Source organism: Mus pahari, chromosome 13 (assembly GCF_900095145.1).
Source record: "Mus pahari chromosome 13, PAHARI_EIJ_v1.1, whole genome shotgun sequence".
Lineage (NCBI taxonomy): Eukaryota > Metazoa > Chordata > Mammalia > Rodentia > Muridae > Mus > Mus pahari.
Genome location: NC_034602.1, coordinates 81,494,809 through 81,513,212, shown reverse-complemented (window position 1 = coordinate 81,513,212; position 18,404 = coordinate 81,494,809). Strand labels below are relative to the sequence as shown.

At 50.6% G+C, this 18,404-nt stretch overlaps 1 protein-coding gene across 2 annotated transcripts in view; it reads right to left on the bottom strand.

Moving 5' to 3' along the window:
* Shroom3 (shroom family member 3) overlaps positions 1-18,404 on the bottom strand; it is a 290,573-nt gene that overhangs the window by 22,075 nt on the left and 250,094 nt on the right. For both annotated transcript variants that reach the window (XM_021210543.2, XM_029545046.1), the window contains 2 exons: positions 10,641-10,772; positions 1,061-4,220 (listed from right to left, as the gene is read on the bottom strand). In XM_021210543.2, the coding sequence (XP_021066202.1) occupies positions 1,061-4,220; positions 10,641-10,772 (3,292 nt within the window). The remainder of the gene's footprint in view (positions 1-1,060; positions 4,221-10,640; positions 10,773-18,404) is intronic.

Sequence of the window (18,404 nt, the reverse complement as noted above, 5' to 3'; positions counted from 1 at the left end):
AACAGAAAAGTCTGCTTGAAGTCTACTTCCCACGTGACCAGTTTATAAAATGTTTAGGGGCAAAGCAGAGCAAAGCATTTTGTCACCCACCCAATCCCCCGAGACAGAGCAACGACATTAACAGTAGACTTGGGTTTTGCCCATGCTTTTCTATTTTCTTTTCTTTTTTTTTCTTTTTCTTTTGAGACAGGGTCTCTCTCTCTCTCCATAGCCCTGGCTATGCTGGAACTCACTACGTAGACCATGCTGGCCTTGAACGCAGAGATGCACCTGCTTCCTGAGTGCTGGGATTTAAAGTGTGTAATTCCCCTTCCCTTTTTATACTATCTTTACAATACTGGGAGAGAAGAAGAAATTCCTTGGAGATCTATGTAGTAAACTACTGTTATACAAAGTAGTTGAAAACTCTTGTACCTACAAATTTTAAGTGCTCCATAGAAAGGAAAACAGTACTGCGGGCTCTGGTGGGAGTTACGCTGCGGAGAGAATATTCCTAGACAGACAGTTCTGAGAAGAAACTGCCTGGGACAACACAGTCAGCCTATCCTCTTGGAAGGATGTGTATGCCTGGGTCTGAGAATGCATGCGTTTCAACACACCGGGAGAGGGGCTGTTTCCTAAAATTTCACACACACACTTGGGCACCTACATAAAGTCTCAAAAGCCAGACCTGGGGGGCAAAGGTTTATTTCCACTAGACGTAATTCTGAGAACGAAGGACTGAAAGGTTCAAGGCTAGCCTAGACAGCTTAGTGAGACCCTATCTCAAAAGAAAACGTAAAAGAGGCGGGGTGGGTAGAGCTCGGTGGTTTCCGCGCTTGCGTAGAGCGCACAGAACCCTGTGTCTAACTGTCAGAACAGCAACCGACCATCAAACAACTATATAGACATTTATATATCTTTGTACGGGAACCAGGTAAGGTTAAGAGGGAAAAATCGCAGAAACAAACAAACAGTACTACTTTCTCAGATTTAAAAGAAAACAAACACACACAGGAGAGGTGTCGGGGAGCTAAAGCTGTCAGAGTCGGAGGGGGCCAGCTGGCTTGGCGGCACCTACCTGACCTTTCTTGTCCGAGGTGGGAGACGACCTGGACCTCACATGCACAGGGACCGCCAGGGTATCGGAGCGCTCCAGCAGATCCTCGGCTGACTTGGACTTCCCGGCCTTCCCGGCGACCATGCCCCAGGAAGGCGGCCGGCCGGGGACCCCGTCCATCCTCGGGACGCCCCTCGGTCCGCAGTGCACTCGGCTGAGCAGCTGCCTGGGGGCCTGAGGGTCCCAGCGTTGTCGCTCCCCGACTAGGTGTCCGCTGGCGAAGGAGCTGCTGCGATCTCGGGGCGCCTGCGAGCCATCGGCGGCCGACGGATGGGGGTGCTCCTTGCAGGGCAGCGCCTCGGGCTCTCGCAGGGAGCTCAGGCTGCAGGCGGAGGCCAGGCCGGGGCCATCGGGCGCAGGGCCGGCCTGGAGGTAGGCGCTCTGTGCGCGCTCGCGCGACCCGGCCTCCAGCGTGCAGGCGGCTCCGGCGGGCCGCTTACCGGTCTTGCGCTGGATGTAGTCGGCCAGGGCGCTCTGCTGGAACTGCTTGAGCTCGGGCCCCGACAGGCTGAGCGTGGAGCAGGCCTTGACGTCGCGCTCGAAGATGCGGCGCCGGTCGGCCACCGTGCTCTCCGAGAAGCGCGGCTGTGCGGGCCTCGGCGGGCCGCCGGGCGCGGGCTCGGCCTCCTCCGAGACCCCCACCTCGTTTATCTTCTCGGGCTCCGAGTAGGAGCGCTTCTTCTGCTCGACGGTGAGGCGCCGGCGTGGACCTCGGCGGGCAGCCTGCGGCGCGGCCGGGGTCACGCTGTGTCGCTCCCGAGGGGTGTGCGGGGAGGACGAGGGCGCCGCGGCCTCAGGGCTCCGCATCCCCACGTGGGCGGAGGCGGGTCGCGGGCGCCAGGGCCTCGAGGCGGCAGGGGTGCCCGGTTCCAGGTCTCGGCGACGGAACGACGTGGCCCCCAGGACGCGGGACTGGGCGTCCTTGATGCTGTTCCTGTAGGCGCGGCTGAAGGGTGCGTCGAGCAGGGGCGACTCGGGGGTGCCGGGCCTGTCCTCCGACCACGAGGCTTCCCTGTCCGCCTCGCTGTAGAGCTGAAAGGTGCTCTGGCTGCGGAGCAGGCGGGCCTCCGACCTGGGGGGCTCGCCGCCTCGGGTGGGAGGTCCACGGCCGTCCACAGCAGCCCTCCGCAGCGCCTGGCCGCACTGGGGCCGGGAAGCCTCTGCCTGCTTGGCCTCTCCGTTAGCGGGGTTCTGCTCCCCATTACGCAAGCGCTCAGTGGACTCCGAGACATGGACGCTGCCGGCTTTTGGATCGTCGAGGTCACTGCTGGAAGTACTGGAGGTCGGGCCGGGCCTGCCAGGCCTGTAAGCGGAGCTGCCCACGCTCGGGGGTCCGTGGCGCCCTTGCTCGCGCTCCTCTATCCTGGAAACCTTCTCCAGCACGGAGCAGTGCGGCTTCCTGTACTGCGGGGCGGTGCTGCTGCTGGCGCTGCTGGTGCTGAGCCGCCGCTGGCTGGCAGCGGATGTCGACGGCAGCGCTGGGGCAGGGGGCTCCTCATACCTGGAGTCTGCACCGTGGACGGAGTCTGCAGCGTTCATTTTCCCCTCGGGCCTCGGATAGGAAACAGATCTGTCCAGGTAGCCCCTGATGTCCGGCCCTGCTTTCCTTCCAGGGTCCTCCACCTTGGTGGTGGGGACACAGGTGGCCCTGCCCCCGGGGTGAACCTCTGGGGCTTCTCCGAGCTCCATGCTACTTTGTCTTCTTAGACTCCCTGGAATATTCTGGAGCGATGAGAAGGCCGATCTGGTCCTGCCAGAGCTGCCTGATTGGCCCTCCCTCTCCACTTTCTGCCTGAGGTTCGCATTGTGATCTTCCTGAAAGTCACCCTCCCAGGGCTGAGAGAGCCTGGAAGGCCTCTTGTCGTCACCCATGTGCAGGGCCTGGGCCGGAGGGGACAAGAGACTGTGGTGATTGGAACTCGGTCTGCTGCCACCGTGAATGTTCTTTCTCTCGCTGGGATATGGGCTATGGCCGTGGGGAGGTGTGACGTGTCTCTTTAGGGAGGAGTCTTCATTTTCAGGCACTGAAGAAAAATGGACTTTGTAGATGTATTTGGCTGTGGGTTCAGGCCTTTTCTCCACCGGAGACACCGAGTCGTGTTCTAGGGGCTGACAGAAGGCAAACCCAGGCCTGCTAGCTTCATTCTGATTGCCGTTCTCATCTAAAGTAGCCATCTTGTTACAGGTTCCCTGAGCAGCTGTGTATCCACTCTCTTTGACTAGCGCAGGGTAGACCGTGCCATTACTGCTCACAGAGGGCTGGGGCACCTGGGCAAAGTGAGGCTCTGGAGAAGGTACCGGATAGATGCCAGTGGGCAGCAGAGGTTGGCCAGGCTGCGCCTTCTGGGTATAATTATGCTTAGGTTTCACTGGAGGGCTGTTCTCTGGACTCCTCTCTGGGACTGTATGCAGCTGGTCCTCGGCGAATGGGGTTTTCTGGGAGCCTGAAGAGTTTGTCTGAGGCCGGCAGAACCTTTTCTGATCAAGGCTGGACCAGGAGCTGGGACGCTCGCGATGCCGGAAGGCTGCATAGCTATCACTTCGGGTGGGGGGCATGGGTGCGCCTGCCTTCTGGGGCGGGTTGTCAGTAGCAGTCTCCAGGGAACCAGAACACTGCTGGCTCCAAGACAGGGAAGGCGTTCCCTTGCCCCGAGGAATGCTGTGCCATTTAGCACAGCCCTGACTGTCGGCTGAGGCGTGGGCATCCCTACCTTGAAGGAGCAAGGCTGAAGGGTTCACCTCATACTCTGAAGACACTCCCCTCCGGGTATCATAGACCGTCTTGACGTAGCGGATGTCTGCCTGCCTCATCCCTTCTAGGAGGCCACCACGGGCATTAATCATGTCCATGGAACCCGAACGTTCTCGGGCAGAGCCTCCGGGGGGTGGGTATTCGAAGATGCTCGAACTGGTGGAGAAGGAGCTATATGCCGAGTCTCTTTTGTTATGAAGGTGGCCTAGCTGGTCGATGCTGCTCGTGGACTTGGCAGGAGAAAGGAGATGGCAGGGTGGGTATCCGCCACTGGGCTCCAGGCTTTCCATGCTCCCCTGGGAGCTGCACTGGTCAGGGCTCCGCCTCAGATAAGCATGGTCATAGTTGGAGAGGTCACTCGTCGAAGAGCTGAGGAGAACAGGGGACAAAGCAGTCAGTCCGCTGGGGGTGATCTGGCGGGCTCACAGACACAGGGCTCGGCTTATAGGGCCACTCTTATGCAAGAGGTTCCGGTTTCGGAAGGGTGGGTAAAAAGGGCCTTATTCGGGGCTGTGTCACCACTAGGACTAATTGCCCAATACTGTAGCCCTTATGTGCCTCTAATTAATCACCCCGGCTAACCAGAAGAAGAGGGTAGCCTTGGGCACAGGCAGAATGCTGATGTGACTTGCTGTGCTGTAACTGACATTTTGCACAGGCCAAGAAATGAAACCGGGGGTGGAAATGAAGAAGGGAAGGGAGAGCAACAGAGGAGAGAGTTTTCTGTCTGTTGTGGATGCTTGTGGGGGAAACGCAGAAAAGCTTAGTAAGCAAACAGGCATGTGGAAGGCTGGGGGACTTGGGGAGCTCACGCGTAGGATTTTAGTTAATATCTTTCCTTTTTAAGGAGTCAAAAGCTAGACTCTGGCAGCCTTCCTGGAGTCTCGACGATAATAGGGATGATTTGTTTGTGGGGAGAAGCTAAACACACAGCTGAATGGAGAAATCCACGGGGGAAAGAAGTTAGAGCCAGAAGAGGCTGGTGAGAGAGTGGGCTAGGGAGAAAAGCACGGCCCAGGGAGAGGGGAGCCAGAAAGGAAGTCTTAGCCACAGGAGGTCCTTAAGGCTGAATTCTGTCACCAAAGCCACCCTCGGTGTGCCTTCAGGAGAGTGAGACCTTTGTTTTTCTAAGCTCCTCTGAGTTAAGGAGAAAGTCTCAATATTGGCCCTTCATACCCCAGAAAATCGACCTTAAAAAAACCCAAACACACCTGTTTGTGTTAGTAATAGAGGAGTCTACCTTGCTTGTGTGGGGACTGGGGAGTTTGGGGCATCTTTGTAGCTTCAATTTTGCTATGAGCTTAAGACTGCTCTAATAATTTACTATAAGGGGCTGGAGAGGTGGCTCAGCAGTTAACAGCTCCAGTTGCTCTTCCAAAGGGCCTGGGTTCAATTCTCAGCACTCACATGGTGGCTCACAGCTGTCTGTAGCTCAGATCCCAAGAGACCTGGCTCCCTCTTCTAGTCTTGGCAGCCATTATGCATATATGAGGTACAGAGACGTACATGCAGACAAAACAACTGTACGTATCAAATAAAAATATGGTATGGAGGAGCTAGAGAAAGTACCCAAGGAGCTGTAGGGGGCTGCAACCCTGTAGGTGGAACAACAATATGAACTAACCAGTACCCCCTGAGCTCGAGACTCTAGCTGCATATGTAGCAGAAGATGGCCTAATTGGCCATCATTGGGAAGAGAGGCCCCTTGGTCTTGTAAACTGTATATGACCCAGCACAGGGGAAGGCCAGGGCCAAGTAGTGGGAGTGGGTGGGTAGGGGAGCAGGGGCGGGGGTGGGGTATAGGGAACTTTGTGGATAGCATTTGAAATGTAAATAAAGAAAATAATAAATAAAAAAAAATATGTTATGAGACATGTTTGGGCTGGGAGCATAGCTCAGTGGTAGAGCTCTTGCCTAGCATATGCAAGGCACCAAGAAGGAAAGAAAAAAAAAAGAACTTATACATCAATGGAGAAGCCATATTGGAATAAAGAAAAATCAACAGTCTCCTCGTGTTAAATATTGTGATTCACTATTCTCCAAAGAAAGGTAAGTCCAGAGTTCTTACCTCAGTCTTTCACTTGTCGGTGAATAGACACTCAGGTGCATTTAAAATCATGCAGCCTGTAAAGGTAATGTCCCAGTGGCCAAGCGTATAGTGGTTTATGCTAGAATGTCTCCATAGAATACACGAAGAGCCTCAAAGGACGATGTTCAGAACTAAGACTGGTGATGGGGCAACAAAACACCCCTTGGTCAGCAAGGAGACCTCCTGCTCAGCATTTTAGCTCAACAGAATCTAGTTTTTCCTCCTCAGAGAAAGTCGACTTCCTGAAGGAAGCATCCTGTTTTGGGAAGGACGGGGAAAGTCTCAAGAGAGAAGACAGCCTGTGAGGCTGCCAGCTCCGGGAGATCCGACTTGCCCTCCGTGGCACGGTGGACCTGACGGCTAGATTTTAGCGAGCTCTGCCTATCTCTCACTTTCCCAGTTTAACAGGCTCATTAAAGTCAGTCCCCTCTGGCCATCTGTAGTTCCTTAAACTACCTGCAGCAGAAGGTGCAGAGGGGACACTCGCAGGGGAAGTGGAGGCAGCTGCCCACATGAGAGCTGATTCACTCACCAGTTCTAGGCACAGAGTAAACACTAATTTAGCCCTCCTCTTAACTGCTGAGAAAGCCTTGCGGTCATTCACTGAACATACACACAAACCAAAGCAGCTAAGCCAATGGCCAACCAAAGCAAGGACAACGTTACCTCCGATGCTTCTCAATGGATGGACGGTGTCTGCAAGTGGGAAGTCACACCTATCTCTTGCCAGACAAGAGCAAACGGCCAGGGGCCTCCTTCCTGTAGCAGACCTCAAGTGGACAGCACCACATGAGGACTTTAGAAGCTACTCTCCGAACTGAGAGGGCTCTGTCCCTCAGAGCTCCTGTTCTCAGGCTGCCTGAGGAATACGCGGCCCAGTGTTGGCCCCTGGGAATAAGTCTTTCCACTGTTACCTGGAAATACTCCTGATTCTAAGACGAATTACTGGAGGTGGAATGAGTGCCAACGAGAAACAAAATCTTCAAGCCTGCCGCGGTTTCCATGCTGACACAGGCAGCCATACTGTCAAGGAGTGACCTTTAGTGGTCAAAGTCCTCCCTATGGTCTGGGTCTGCCGCTGTCCTGGATCGCTGCATTCCAACCTAAGACCCTCCTGGCAATGACTCAAACACATGAGATGCCTACATCCATCTCAGCCAGCACCTCACTCTTTGCTGCTCTACCACGGAGTGTACCCTTTGCCTGGCTCACTCCCTTCCCTTACTTAAGTCTCCACTTCAGAAGACTTCCAAAAATGAATACCACCTTGGCTCTCCTTACGTCCTGTAGCACTGCTTTTATTTCCCTCACGGCACTTAATACCACGTGCACGGCTTTGCCTGTAGGAAAGCAACTTCAGTTCTATCTACACTGCTTAAAGAATAGAAAGCACACATGACAAAGTATTCACTGGTTCTGGGGCAGATACAAGCGTTCTACTTACTCTACTTTGTGTACTTAAAAGTAATTTTCAGGGGCTGGAGAGATGGCTCAGTAGTTCTGAACTTATTGCTCCTGCAGAGGACCTAGGCTCAGTTTCTAACACCCACCTGGTGGCTCACAACTACCGTAAGTCCCGTTTCAGAGGATCTGGCAACCTCTTTGGACCTGGGGGTACCAGGTATGCATGTGGTACACATATATGCACACAGGCAAAACACTCTTATACTCACAAAATATTTCTCAAGAAATTTAAAAGTAATTTTTAAATGTTCAAAACATTGTGAAAAGCAACACACACACACACACACAACAATGTATATAGAAATGTCCTGACGTGCACTTACAGAACCTTAACTCCTAAAGTGATCAAATCTGTTTTCGAAACTCTGGTCTAAAATTAAACAAGGTTGTTTACCACCAGGCTTCTTAGTCTTCCATAAACTTTTATTCATCTGTTGTCTCTAAGAGGGGAGACACTAAGCAGTTTTCTAAACCTAGAAACATTCTGCCAAAGAATACGTAACAGACTTTCATTTTATGGACAACTCTTCAAGAAACAGTATTATAATTTTATATCTCCTTCAGGGAGTGTGCCCATCGCTGGGACCGTCTGAGACACAGGTGCTCGCATATGTCAGGCGAATGGATCTCAGGGAGTCCGGTACATTAGTGTTTGACAGTGCTACTTCAGCCTCTTTTTTTAGAGACACTATGTGACTCCTTAGTAACCTCTAATACTTTAGAACCACTGAGTTCCTTTGTAAGATAGCGGAGAGATAGAGCCAGGGGCCTGGCAGAAAGCAGCTAACATCAAGTTTCAGGGCAATTCCAAATCCAGCCTCGCTCACAGACATGTTAAAACCTGTCTTATCCCTCATGCGCTTCCTGACCCCCTCTTTGCATGAGAAAGAGATCCTTAAGTTGGGCATGACATTGGGCTTAGGAAACTCAATTCAAGCCATCATAGGGAAGCTGGCCAACAGAGCTGGCACACTAGATGACTAGATGCCACGGAGAGGCTAGGGACATGCCAGTGGTCCCCTCCTAGCTGCAGCTGCCACTATGAGACTGTGAGGAGACTGGAGAGAGGCCCTGTGAGATGCCCTGTGACAGAGCTGCAGAGGTGGGCCTGAGCTAAGGTGGGAGAGGACCCGTATACCCGCAGCATTCTGGGTAATGTGAGCTTGCCTTTCTCCTAGAGGCACATAGTGCTTTTGTGTCAATAGCCACATCAGCATCAAAGGGGCCGGGGGCAGTCACCATACAGGCACAGTTCAACCTCTCTAACCCACTTACCGGAGGCTAGGATGAAGGGGAGGGGAGCAGCATGGCACTCAGAATACTGTACTTTGATGCCACAACGCCCCCACTCCTGAGGCCAGTGGAGCCTACTGCAGTCACTGCAAGCAGGTGTTCCACATACTGACTACAGCAGTTTGATTTCTGATACAGGATTGGTATATTCCTTAGGTCACATTATGGATTCAGATTTAGGGCTTCCTAAGAAAGTGAGGGGCTGCGAGGTCTAAAGGACCCCACCATCGGATGGCACTTGATTAAGACACACCTACGCCCGTGTGCGCGCTCTGCTTTACGCTAAGTCCTTCCGCAGGCAGGTTGCGCTGACCCCTAAAGCTTCAGCCTGACTACTACAGATGTCATGTGTGGAGTGTCACTACTGCAGCTGTCACGTGTGGAGTGTCTGTACCATGGACATGGCTTTCCTTTACTGAACGCTCACAGTGACCAGGTAATACGGGCATCATTAACTTCATCTCAGAGAAAAGGGAGCCAGGGTCAGAGAGTGCTCAGGCTCATGAGCAGGCTAGGGGCGAGAATGAGCAAGGTCACACCTAAAACCTCACGCACTCTGCTGCTCCCTCCACCCCACCTCCTAACCTGCTAGGTACCCACACTTTGCCTTGCAAAAAGGAATCTTGCGGTGTGGGGACCTAGTCTCTGGAACAGGTGGCTCAGATGGTGTGAACTGGTCCCCTTAAAGGGCTGAAAAAAAAACTACAACGGGGAAAGGAGGGGGGGGGTCTATAGGAAGGAAAATAATGAGGAACCACTTCTTCCTGTGGCCTGATGCTTCCTCCAATACGATGGGAGAATTTTATCCTGTGTCTCCCACTGAGAGATCTATGATTTGCCTCTGAGAAAATCATGATCTTAAAGGCTCTAATTGAGTCCTAACAGCCACCATCTGCTAAATAATCCTTCCAGAAGCCTCCTAGTGGCTTTCCTTAACACGCATGCACACACAAACACCACTACCTGCATCTCATTTCTATTATGTTTGAAATGACCTTCCACCTCCCTGCCATCGCCCTGTCTCTGTCTGACTCAAATGGTAATACTGTGTGGACCCTGAGTCCTCAGGGTCAAATGGACGCTACCTTGAGCACACAGCTGGTGTGGGGAATCCGGACTCAGCTTGTTCTTCAGTATGTGTGAGTATCTGGGTTTGAATCACCTTTCCCCCATTCCTCTCAGATGCATGAGTCCCGATTTCTTGAATACATCCCTTTGTTTGCCACACTCAGGGTGGCTCTGTTCATTCTTTAACAACCTCAACTAGCACCAGGGTGACTAGGAGGCGGAAGTATAACCCAGCAGCTATGTGCACATACCGTGGCACCTGGCTCAGATCTGTCCTGACTCACGTACTGATCGGCTGTCCATACTTAGATTAATCTTTGCACCCTTCAACTTCCTGTTCTGCAAAATGGGGTAAACTTGTGTGTCCCTTTAAGTAGTGCTGCATGCAGAAGAGGGAAGCGAAGTGACCACATGAGATCAATGGCTTCACATGTCACTGAGAAATCCTCTATCCTATTCCCTTCTGCTACAGGGCCATGCTAGACAGATTGCTTTGACAGAAGGAAGAAAAAAAAAAAAACATCAAGTGGAACATTCAAATATAGAAATATCACCAATTCAGCTGTAAGTATGAATAATTTTTGACTAGTGCAGACAGGATATTGAAGCACCCAGAAAGACAGTCTTCAGTTTTTCAAATATGGGATTATAATAGGCATTGAGAAACAGCTGACTGTGAATGGGTTCCATAAATATCTCAAACAACCAGCCATGATCAAACTATTTCCAGTCTCCCAATCTAGTTCAGAATGTGATATAAGGATGAATCACCCACATGGTTAGCATTTGAAGAGGATGAAGAAAAAGACATTTTGGGGGGGTGAACATGACCTTTGAAGGAGAGAAACCCTTGGAAGCCGGCCGTGGGCACTCACCTGGAATGGTAGTTCTGGTGCCAAGGAGGGCCCATTGTGCCCTGAGATATCTGCATCATGCTGACATCAGGCTGTGTCTCTCCAAATTTGGTGGTATGCCACGAATGAGGACGAGCGACAGGCTCACTGCACCTGTGGAGACATAGGAGAGGGAGTCCCCTCATGAAGTGAGGTGGCCTGGGTCCCAGGAGGTCACAAATGAAAGCATTGCTTGCTTCTCTGGGCACCATGTCCCTTCTGTTTCACTTTCTATGTTGACATCACACAGGAATGCTGCAAAGTTCGTACAACTTGATTAGGCTTCCTACATGTTGGTATTTTATGCCTTCTGAATAGGAGGGTGTGGATGCCTGGGTCTTCCTGAGTCTCTGGCTTTATAGAAAAACAGGAATGCTAAAATTCCTTCCTGTTTCCCAAGGGACTTTGCATGGACGCACGGTAAAAAAGCTTCCCTGGGGTTTTCAAGTCCTCTTTCAGAGCCTGGGTGGACGGTGCTGCTGGATCCCTGTCTCGGAAGAACGGTATGGAAGTCAGAGGCTGCCCTGCATTGACAGCGAATGCTCTACGCCACAGTCTAGAGGACAAAGTGTTCTCCGAAAGACTTTCTCATTTTGCAAGTTGGTGACTTCAACCTTTAAGCATCCTGCCCTTAAAGCACAACGATCTGACGGAGCCAAGGAGAAAGTGTGGGTGTCCTTTAGACTGAACATGAATGAGCTCTACAAGGAGTCAGAGGCACGAGGCAGCTGCTGGGCAGTATTTTTGGCATCAGAGTGAGAGGACCGTCCAGGCATCTCATGCTGACAGCTATGAGATTGCGGGGAAATATTTCTGTAGTTTAGAAACACTTTGGGATTCAGGAAGTCCCTTGATAAGATGAAGATGATAGATGTAACGTATCCTGAGCCCTCGCACTTGCTGCGAGAGAGTTGATGGGATAGAGCCAGGGGGACAAGCCTGTTGGCCAGGCCTACCTAAAAGAATGGGCAAAGGGGGGAGGAAGAAGTTGAGGGTGGATGACGAAGGGAACGGGAACGGATAGGAGGAAGTACTGATGGTAACCACTCTTCCTGCTCTAACAAGTATTTCTGAAGTATTGGAGTAATCCTAAAGATGGGGCAGGGCCAGCCAGATGGCTCAGACACTCGCAAAGACGCTTCCATACAAAGCTGACAATCTGAGTTTGACCCCTGGAACCCACATGAGGGTAGAGAGAACCAACCCTTGACTGAGCCATATGTGCCCCTCCTATGGGGTGTGCATACATCCACACACATGTAACTATTTTTTTTTCTAATGTAAAAATTACAGAGATTGGCCTCAGAATTGGTCCAGGCACACAGGGTCAGGCCACGGTGGTGAGACCAAGAGCTGCTATAGCACTGACTGTGGGCTGAAACCAGAAGGGCAAACAGAGGGCAAACAGTAGAACTGCCGGGCTGGAATCTATAGAGTAACTAGAGGAACTTTGTGATGAACTAGGAATCACAGATGAAGTTGCAAAAAGCCAAGCCACCCTCAAGTGTCTGGCTTCTGGGGAACCTGATGCCCAAGGACTAGAAACAAGGGTATCAAGTACTGAGGTGCTGTACCACCAGCCTATAGCTCTCCACCACCACCTCTCAACCCCCCACCCCTGCCAAGAGCTGACTTGACCTTGGAGAAGTGCTGAAGGCTCAAGGGAGTCAGGACCTCAGGAGGACCAGAGAGGCACTCGGTGAGCTGGGACATACGTGCTCTGCACTTGGTCTCTTGTTTTTTTATCCTTCTTCTGATTAACCCAGATAAAGGAAACTTGGTTTCTAATCTGGTTCCTAAACCTGATAGGACTGGCTTGGGGCTTTGGGTTTTAAGTGCATGTAAGTAAACCTTTTCACCTTGGCTTGCTTTCCTTCTGGTTATAACAGGTTATATATGCAACATAATACTGATGGGCCAGGGTTGCGCTTTGAGTGTCCAGTGTCCTCCTGGGGCTCCCATTTTTGAGAGGCTGTGGGGCCTTTAGGTCTAGACAACAGAGGAAGTGGGTTGTAATGGGTGGGTCTTAAGGGGTTATAACCCAGCCTTACTTCTGGCCTGAGATCTCTGCTCCTTGTCAAGCGCCAAGCACAAGCAGCTCCTTCATATCCTTATTATCGAGAAGAAGAGCTGGTCTCCACAACATGCCTTCCTCACCACAATGGGGTGGGTGTGCCCCTCTGGAACCATAAGCCACGACTCCTCCTCCTTCCCCCTGGACACGGTAACCAGTGTCACTTACTGCCCTGCCACAGGTCTCAAAAGCAGCCAGGCCCCGGACTGTGAACTGAATAAACCTACCTGTTTACTTATTACGGAACCTTGCTATGTGGCCCAGACTGGCCTGAACTACCAAGCCTCCCACCCTGGACACCAAGCACGAGGAGTACAGGAAGGTATCAGCGTGTCTGTCGGAAGCCTGTTCTTTATAGACTCGCTTTCTCCAGCACCCATTAGGGTGATGAATGACTGCACAGTATAGCTCTGTAAGAGTTCATCAAGATCAAAGGCTGTAAGACGTGGGAGTGAAGGATATTCAGGCAGAAGGAATGGAGGAGCCAACGTGGGAGAGCACAGGACATGGCTCAGACACGGAACAAGCGGCACGAGCAGCTGGTGGGATGAGGAGTAGGGAGACAGGAAACTCATCAAAAGTGTCTCACGCTGAAGATGGTGTGGCTTGAGCGCCTCAGGCAGGGAGAATGAGGCTACAATCTGAGTAACTGGATATTTTGCCAGCCGGGTTATGAGATGTTGAGGGCCTGGGACTGAGACAGCAGTAACAGGCTTGAGGGAATCAAAGATGGAGGCAGACGAGTCCTCATTCTCAGGAACCACTTAGGTCGTGTGGTGGTGGTGTGTGTGTGAGTTGGGGGTGTGTGTGGGTGCGGTGGGTGTGTGTCTGTGTTTTAGTAGAGAAAGAACCAAGAATGTCATGTCCTTGAGGTGAGAAAAAGTTTGGAACGTTCAAGACAAGAGTGTGGCCACAGCCACAGAGAGAACAGCCAATGGCGTGGGATTCAGACCACATGTGACACTTTGACAGCATTCTGGACACAGCAGCAGATGTTTGAATGGGGTCTGAAAGCCAAGACTCTGAGGCAGAGCGGAACTTGGAACTTCAGATGACCCTGGAGGACTGTTATGCCCTGGAAAAACGAACAAGGTGATTACGGTGGTTTGAATATCCTTGGCCCCCTGGAAGTGGCACTATTAGGAGGTGTGGCCTTGCTGGAGGAAGTACATCACTGTGTAGGTGGGCTTTGAGGATCCTAGAGCTCAAGCTCCACCCAGTGCATTAGAAACCCTCTTCCTGTCTGCCTGCAGAAGATAGTCTCCGGCCGCTGCCTGTGGATCAGGATGTAGAACTCTCAGCTCCTCCAGCACCATGTCTGCCTGGATGCTGCCATGCTCCCTGCCATGATGACAATGGACTAAACTCTGAAACTGTAAGCCAGCCCCAATTAAATGCTTTCTTCTATAGGAGTGACCTTGGTCATAGTGTTTCTTCACAGCAATCAAACCCTAACAAAGACAGTGACAACTTTAGTTGAGAAAATAAGCCCCGTAGAGCTTCTGTCGCTGACGATCTCTGAGGAGCTGCAGGGACTGGGCCCCGCGGCCTTCCAGGCGCACTAGCTTTCCAAGGCATGCCAGCTGTCAACCAGACACAAGTCACAAGTACAAGACACAAAACAATTTAGAACAGATGAGAAAACATCGGGATAGAATGGCATACACCTTGGGGCTGAGGCAGGGGAAATCATTTCACCAGAGTTTGGGGCCAGCTAGGCAACATAGCCAGACCCAACACAAAATAGATGAGGAAGACTGCCAACACTGCCCAATCCAAGTGACCATATTTCTTAATCCTCTGACTGAGTGGTCATATTTCTTAATCCTCTGACTGAGCGGTCTACCTGCCTGTCTACCGTTTAGTGCATGCATGATGATGAAGCCCACCTTGACACCCACAAGCTCCCCGCAGAGAAGGAAATTTATCACAGTGTCTGTCAGAATAAACAGTGAGGAATTCGGGTTGAGGGTCTTAAGGATCGATCCCCTCGCCAGCACCGTATCCCCTTGCCAGTACCGTCAGCTCAGCTGGGGATGGAATGCCGACTCAGGTTCTGTGTGTGTCACTGACAGCCTTCCTCGTCTATTTTGTGTTGTCTTAAAATGGGTCTGGCTATGTTACCAGAGTTTTCTGGTTCAAATGACTTCCCCTGTGTTGGTCCCAAGGTGTGTGCCACTACATCCGGCTTTTCCTTCAACTGTCTTAAAAATTGACAGGCACATATGTATTCACATTAATACAAAGACTACCTTACTCATGTATGGACTCATGACCAAACTTAACAAATTGTTAGCCCTTCCAAATATTCACTTTATCTTTTGAATAGACAATAAATTCACAAGAAAACAAAAACAAAAACCAATGTATAAGTTTGCCCTTCAGACCCCATTTCTCCCCCACCCCATTGCTAATTTCTTGTATAGCCTTTCCCAGGACCCCATTATGTAAACACAAACCTGTATAAAGGTGTGAGGGTGGGGCCCACGGGTAGGGAGCTGGTCCAGTATACACAAATCCCTGGATTCTACCCCCAATACCAAACAGCAAAAGAGATAGATTGTTGGGAAGAAAGGTATTTATCTGGGGTAATACAACCCCAAATGAACATACAGTCCTTTCTGGATGGGGATGTTCTTTTTGTTAAATGTCACATGCTCACAAAGTACACTGGGGACTTTTGCTTTGCTGACTGAATCATGAGAGTGACGCCTGCTAACAGACGGAGAGAAAGATGACTAACAGGTAAGGTAATCCCCTTTCCTTGTACTGAGTCTCACCACACTGACCCACAACTGTCTACACATCTCTTCCCTCCCATGTAGTTTATTTCTCCTCACTCTCTACCCTGAGACATGGTTATAGACTAACACATTAAAATAGTATAATTAAACAGAGGGGATTTGCAATGGTTTGTTTTTTAACTTAGCCAATAGTAAGTACTAAAATTTTCTTTTTCTCAATATTTCAAACCTGCTCTTTCTCCCTCAACACACGCGCGCGCGCACGCACACACACGCACGCACACACACACACACACACACACACACACACCTATACTGTGCATGCTGCCCAAACCTCTGTCAGCACAGCTGGAATAACCTAGAAACTGTCAGTTTGGAAGCTTGCGCTTTATAAATATTCAATTGCATTTGTGTGTGTGTGTGTGTGTGTGTGTGTGTGTGAGAGAGAGAGAGAGAGAGAGAGAGAGAGAGAGAGAGAGAGAGAGAGAATGTGCATATTGCTCCATTAATAAAACTGATATCAAACTCATAACACTGAAGAAGCTGAAATCTGAAGAAACTGAAGAGATAAGAAAAAAGGTAAATACCACTCTAAAAATAGTTTTTAAAATGTATTCTTTAAAAATCATACTAAAGGGCTGGTGAGATGGCTCAGTGGGTAAGAGTACCCGACTGCTCTTCCGAAGGTCCAGAGTTCAAATCCCAGCAACCACATGGTGGCTCACAACCATCCCTAACAAGATCTGACGCCCTCTTCTGGAGTGTCTGAAGACAGCTACAGTGTACTTACATATAATAAATAAATCTTAAAAAAAAAAAAAAAATCATACTAAAAAAAAACCCACCTGTTCATTAAAATAAAGTTTTAACATAACTGGAATCCCAATAAAAAGGACAGTCTAGGTCCGAGGGCGGAGCAGCTGAAAAATAGGAAACTTCTAGAACACCAGCTCCGGTTCCTTCCCTACCTACCAATATTTCCATACTAAAATTTACAACAACAGGGAGGCGTTTCACCACCACAGCGGCTAACACAGGACCCGCCATCAGGATCAGAAGAGTGAGCTCTTAGTCACTTTCCGAGGACAGAATGCCAGATAATACCTGAAAAACCAGCCCTGTGGTCTCTGGCATGGCGGGCATTTCTGAATGTGCGCACTTCAGAGGTTCTCTTACCATTTATGTGGCCCGGCAGCAAATAGCAATCATGATGAAAATCAATATGCGAGCGGGCCAGAGCCTTAGGTCCTTACCCAGACAGCTCCATTCACCTGTTCTTTGCCTAGGCATGCTGCCTGAACCGAAGCACTCCCCACCCCCACCCCACCCCGGAGGCGGGTACCGCACTAAGTGCAACTGACAGAACTTTAAAATCACAACTGTAGAAGGATAGAAGCAGGACTGAAAAGTCTGTGAGGGAAGGAAGGGAAGGGAAGGGAAGGAAGTGGCCATGCTCTCAAAGGTGCCAGAGTGCAGTCATGCACAGAGGTCCGGCCCAGTCAACACTTCCTTTCATGGGCAAAAGATGACTTTAAAGCTTAGTGAGGGGGCTGGATCTTTCCCTCAAAATTGAGAAGATACCCAGAGGTTCCCTCCCTTCCTCTCTCCTTACCTTGTATGTAAAGGGGGGAAGGAAGGGAGGGAGGGACTTCCACACAGGCTGGACTTGGCTAAAGGACATACCTCCAGACTGTTGACATCTTAACTCTTAAGAGCAAGGAGAAAACCGTGGGGGTGGGGGGAGCCGGGCACCCAAACCAAAAGCAGACCAGAACATCCAAGGCCTGAGAGGCCCACAGAAGGTGTATCGTCCATATCGCAGGAAGCTTAGGAGTGCAGAGAGAAAAGGGGACTGACTCCAGGAATCTCTGAAGTAATGACTGGGAGAAATCCCCGAAAACACACATCAGTGCACAAACCACAAGTCCAGGAGCTCAGTGAGCAGGACCAGGTCAAAGGGCCACACAGCAGCAGGCATGACCACACTACAGAAAAGCGACTGAAGAAAGAGAAAGGCCAATCGAGGTGATCCCAAATCCACGCTCAGGCCTAAAACGCGGTGGACCACAAATACCAAAAAGGGGGGGGGGGGGAGACAGGATAATAGAAGATAATATGATTAAAGTACATTATATGTACTTTGAAATGTACATAAGTGGAAGAAGAAACTGTAAAAGAATACCTTTTTTTTTTTTTTTTTTTTTAGCACATCTGAGAGGGGCCTAAAGGAGAGAATTCACCCATGACACGGTGAAGGTAAGACTGACACACACCGTTTCCTCAGAAGCCATGTAGGCCAGAAGGGAGCAGAGGGAGGTATTGATTGTCCAGAGAGGAGGCAGCGAGAGGGGGGACTGTAGGCAAAGCATGGTGACAGATATGTATGACATGCCATATTACCCAGGAGGTGGTGGGGCATGCCTTTAATGTCAGCACTCAGGAGGTAGAGGCAGGCTGATCTCTGTGAGTGTGAGCTCCTGGACAGCCAGGGCTACACAAAGAAACCCTGGAGAGAGAGAGAGAGAGAGAGAGAGAGAGAGAGAGAGAGAGAGAGAGAGAATATGAATATGAATGACCTAATTAATTAATACCACTATCCTGTATGCTCTGTAAAAGCATAATACAAAAAACTGCAGAAAACATAGTTCAGAGAAAAACTTAAGCAGCTTAGAATTCTATGCCATGTGGCGCATCTTCAAGGAGTTGAGGAGAAGCCATGCGTGGTTGGGGCACACTACTGCAATCCCAGCACTTGAGAGCCGGGCAGGAGAAGCGGGAGTTATGGTTATCCTCTGCTTACACAGTTTGAGTTCAAGGCCATCCTGGGTTACTTGCTACTCTGAAGGAGGAGGCAGATGTGGTGGTACACACAATGTCAGCCCTCGGGGAGGCGGATGTGAGGTGCACTACACAGTAAGGCCCTTCTTT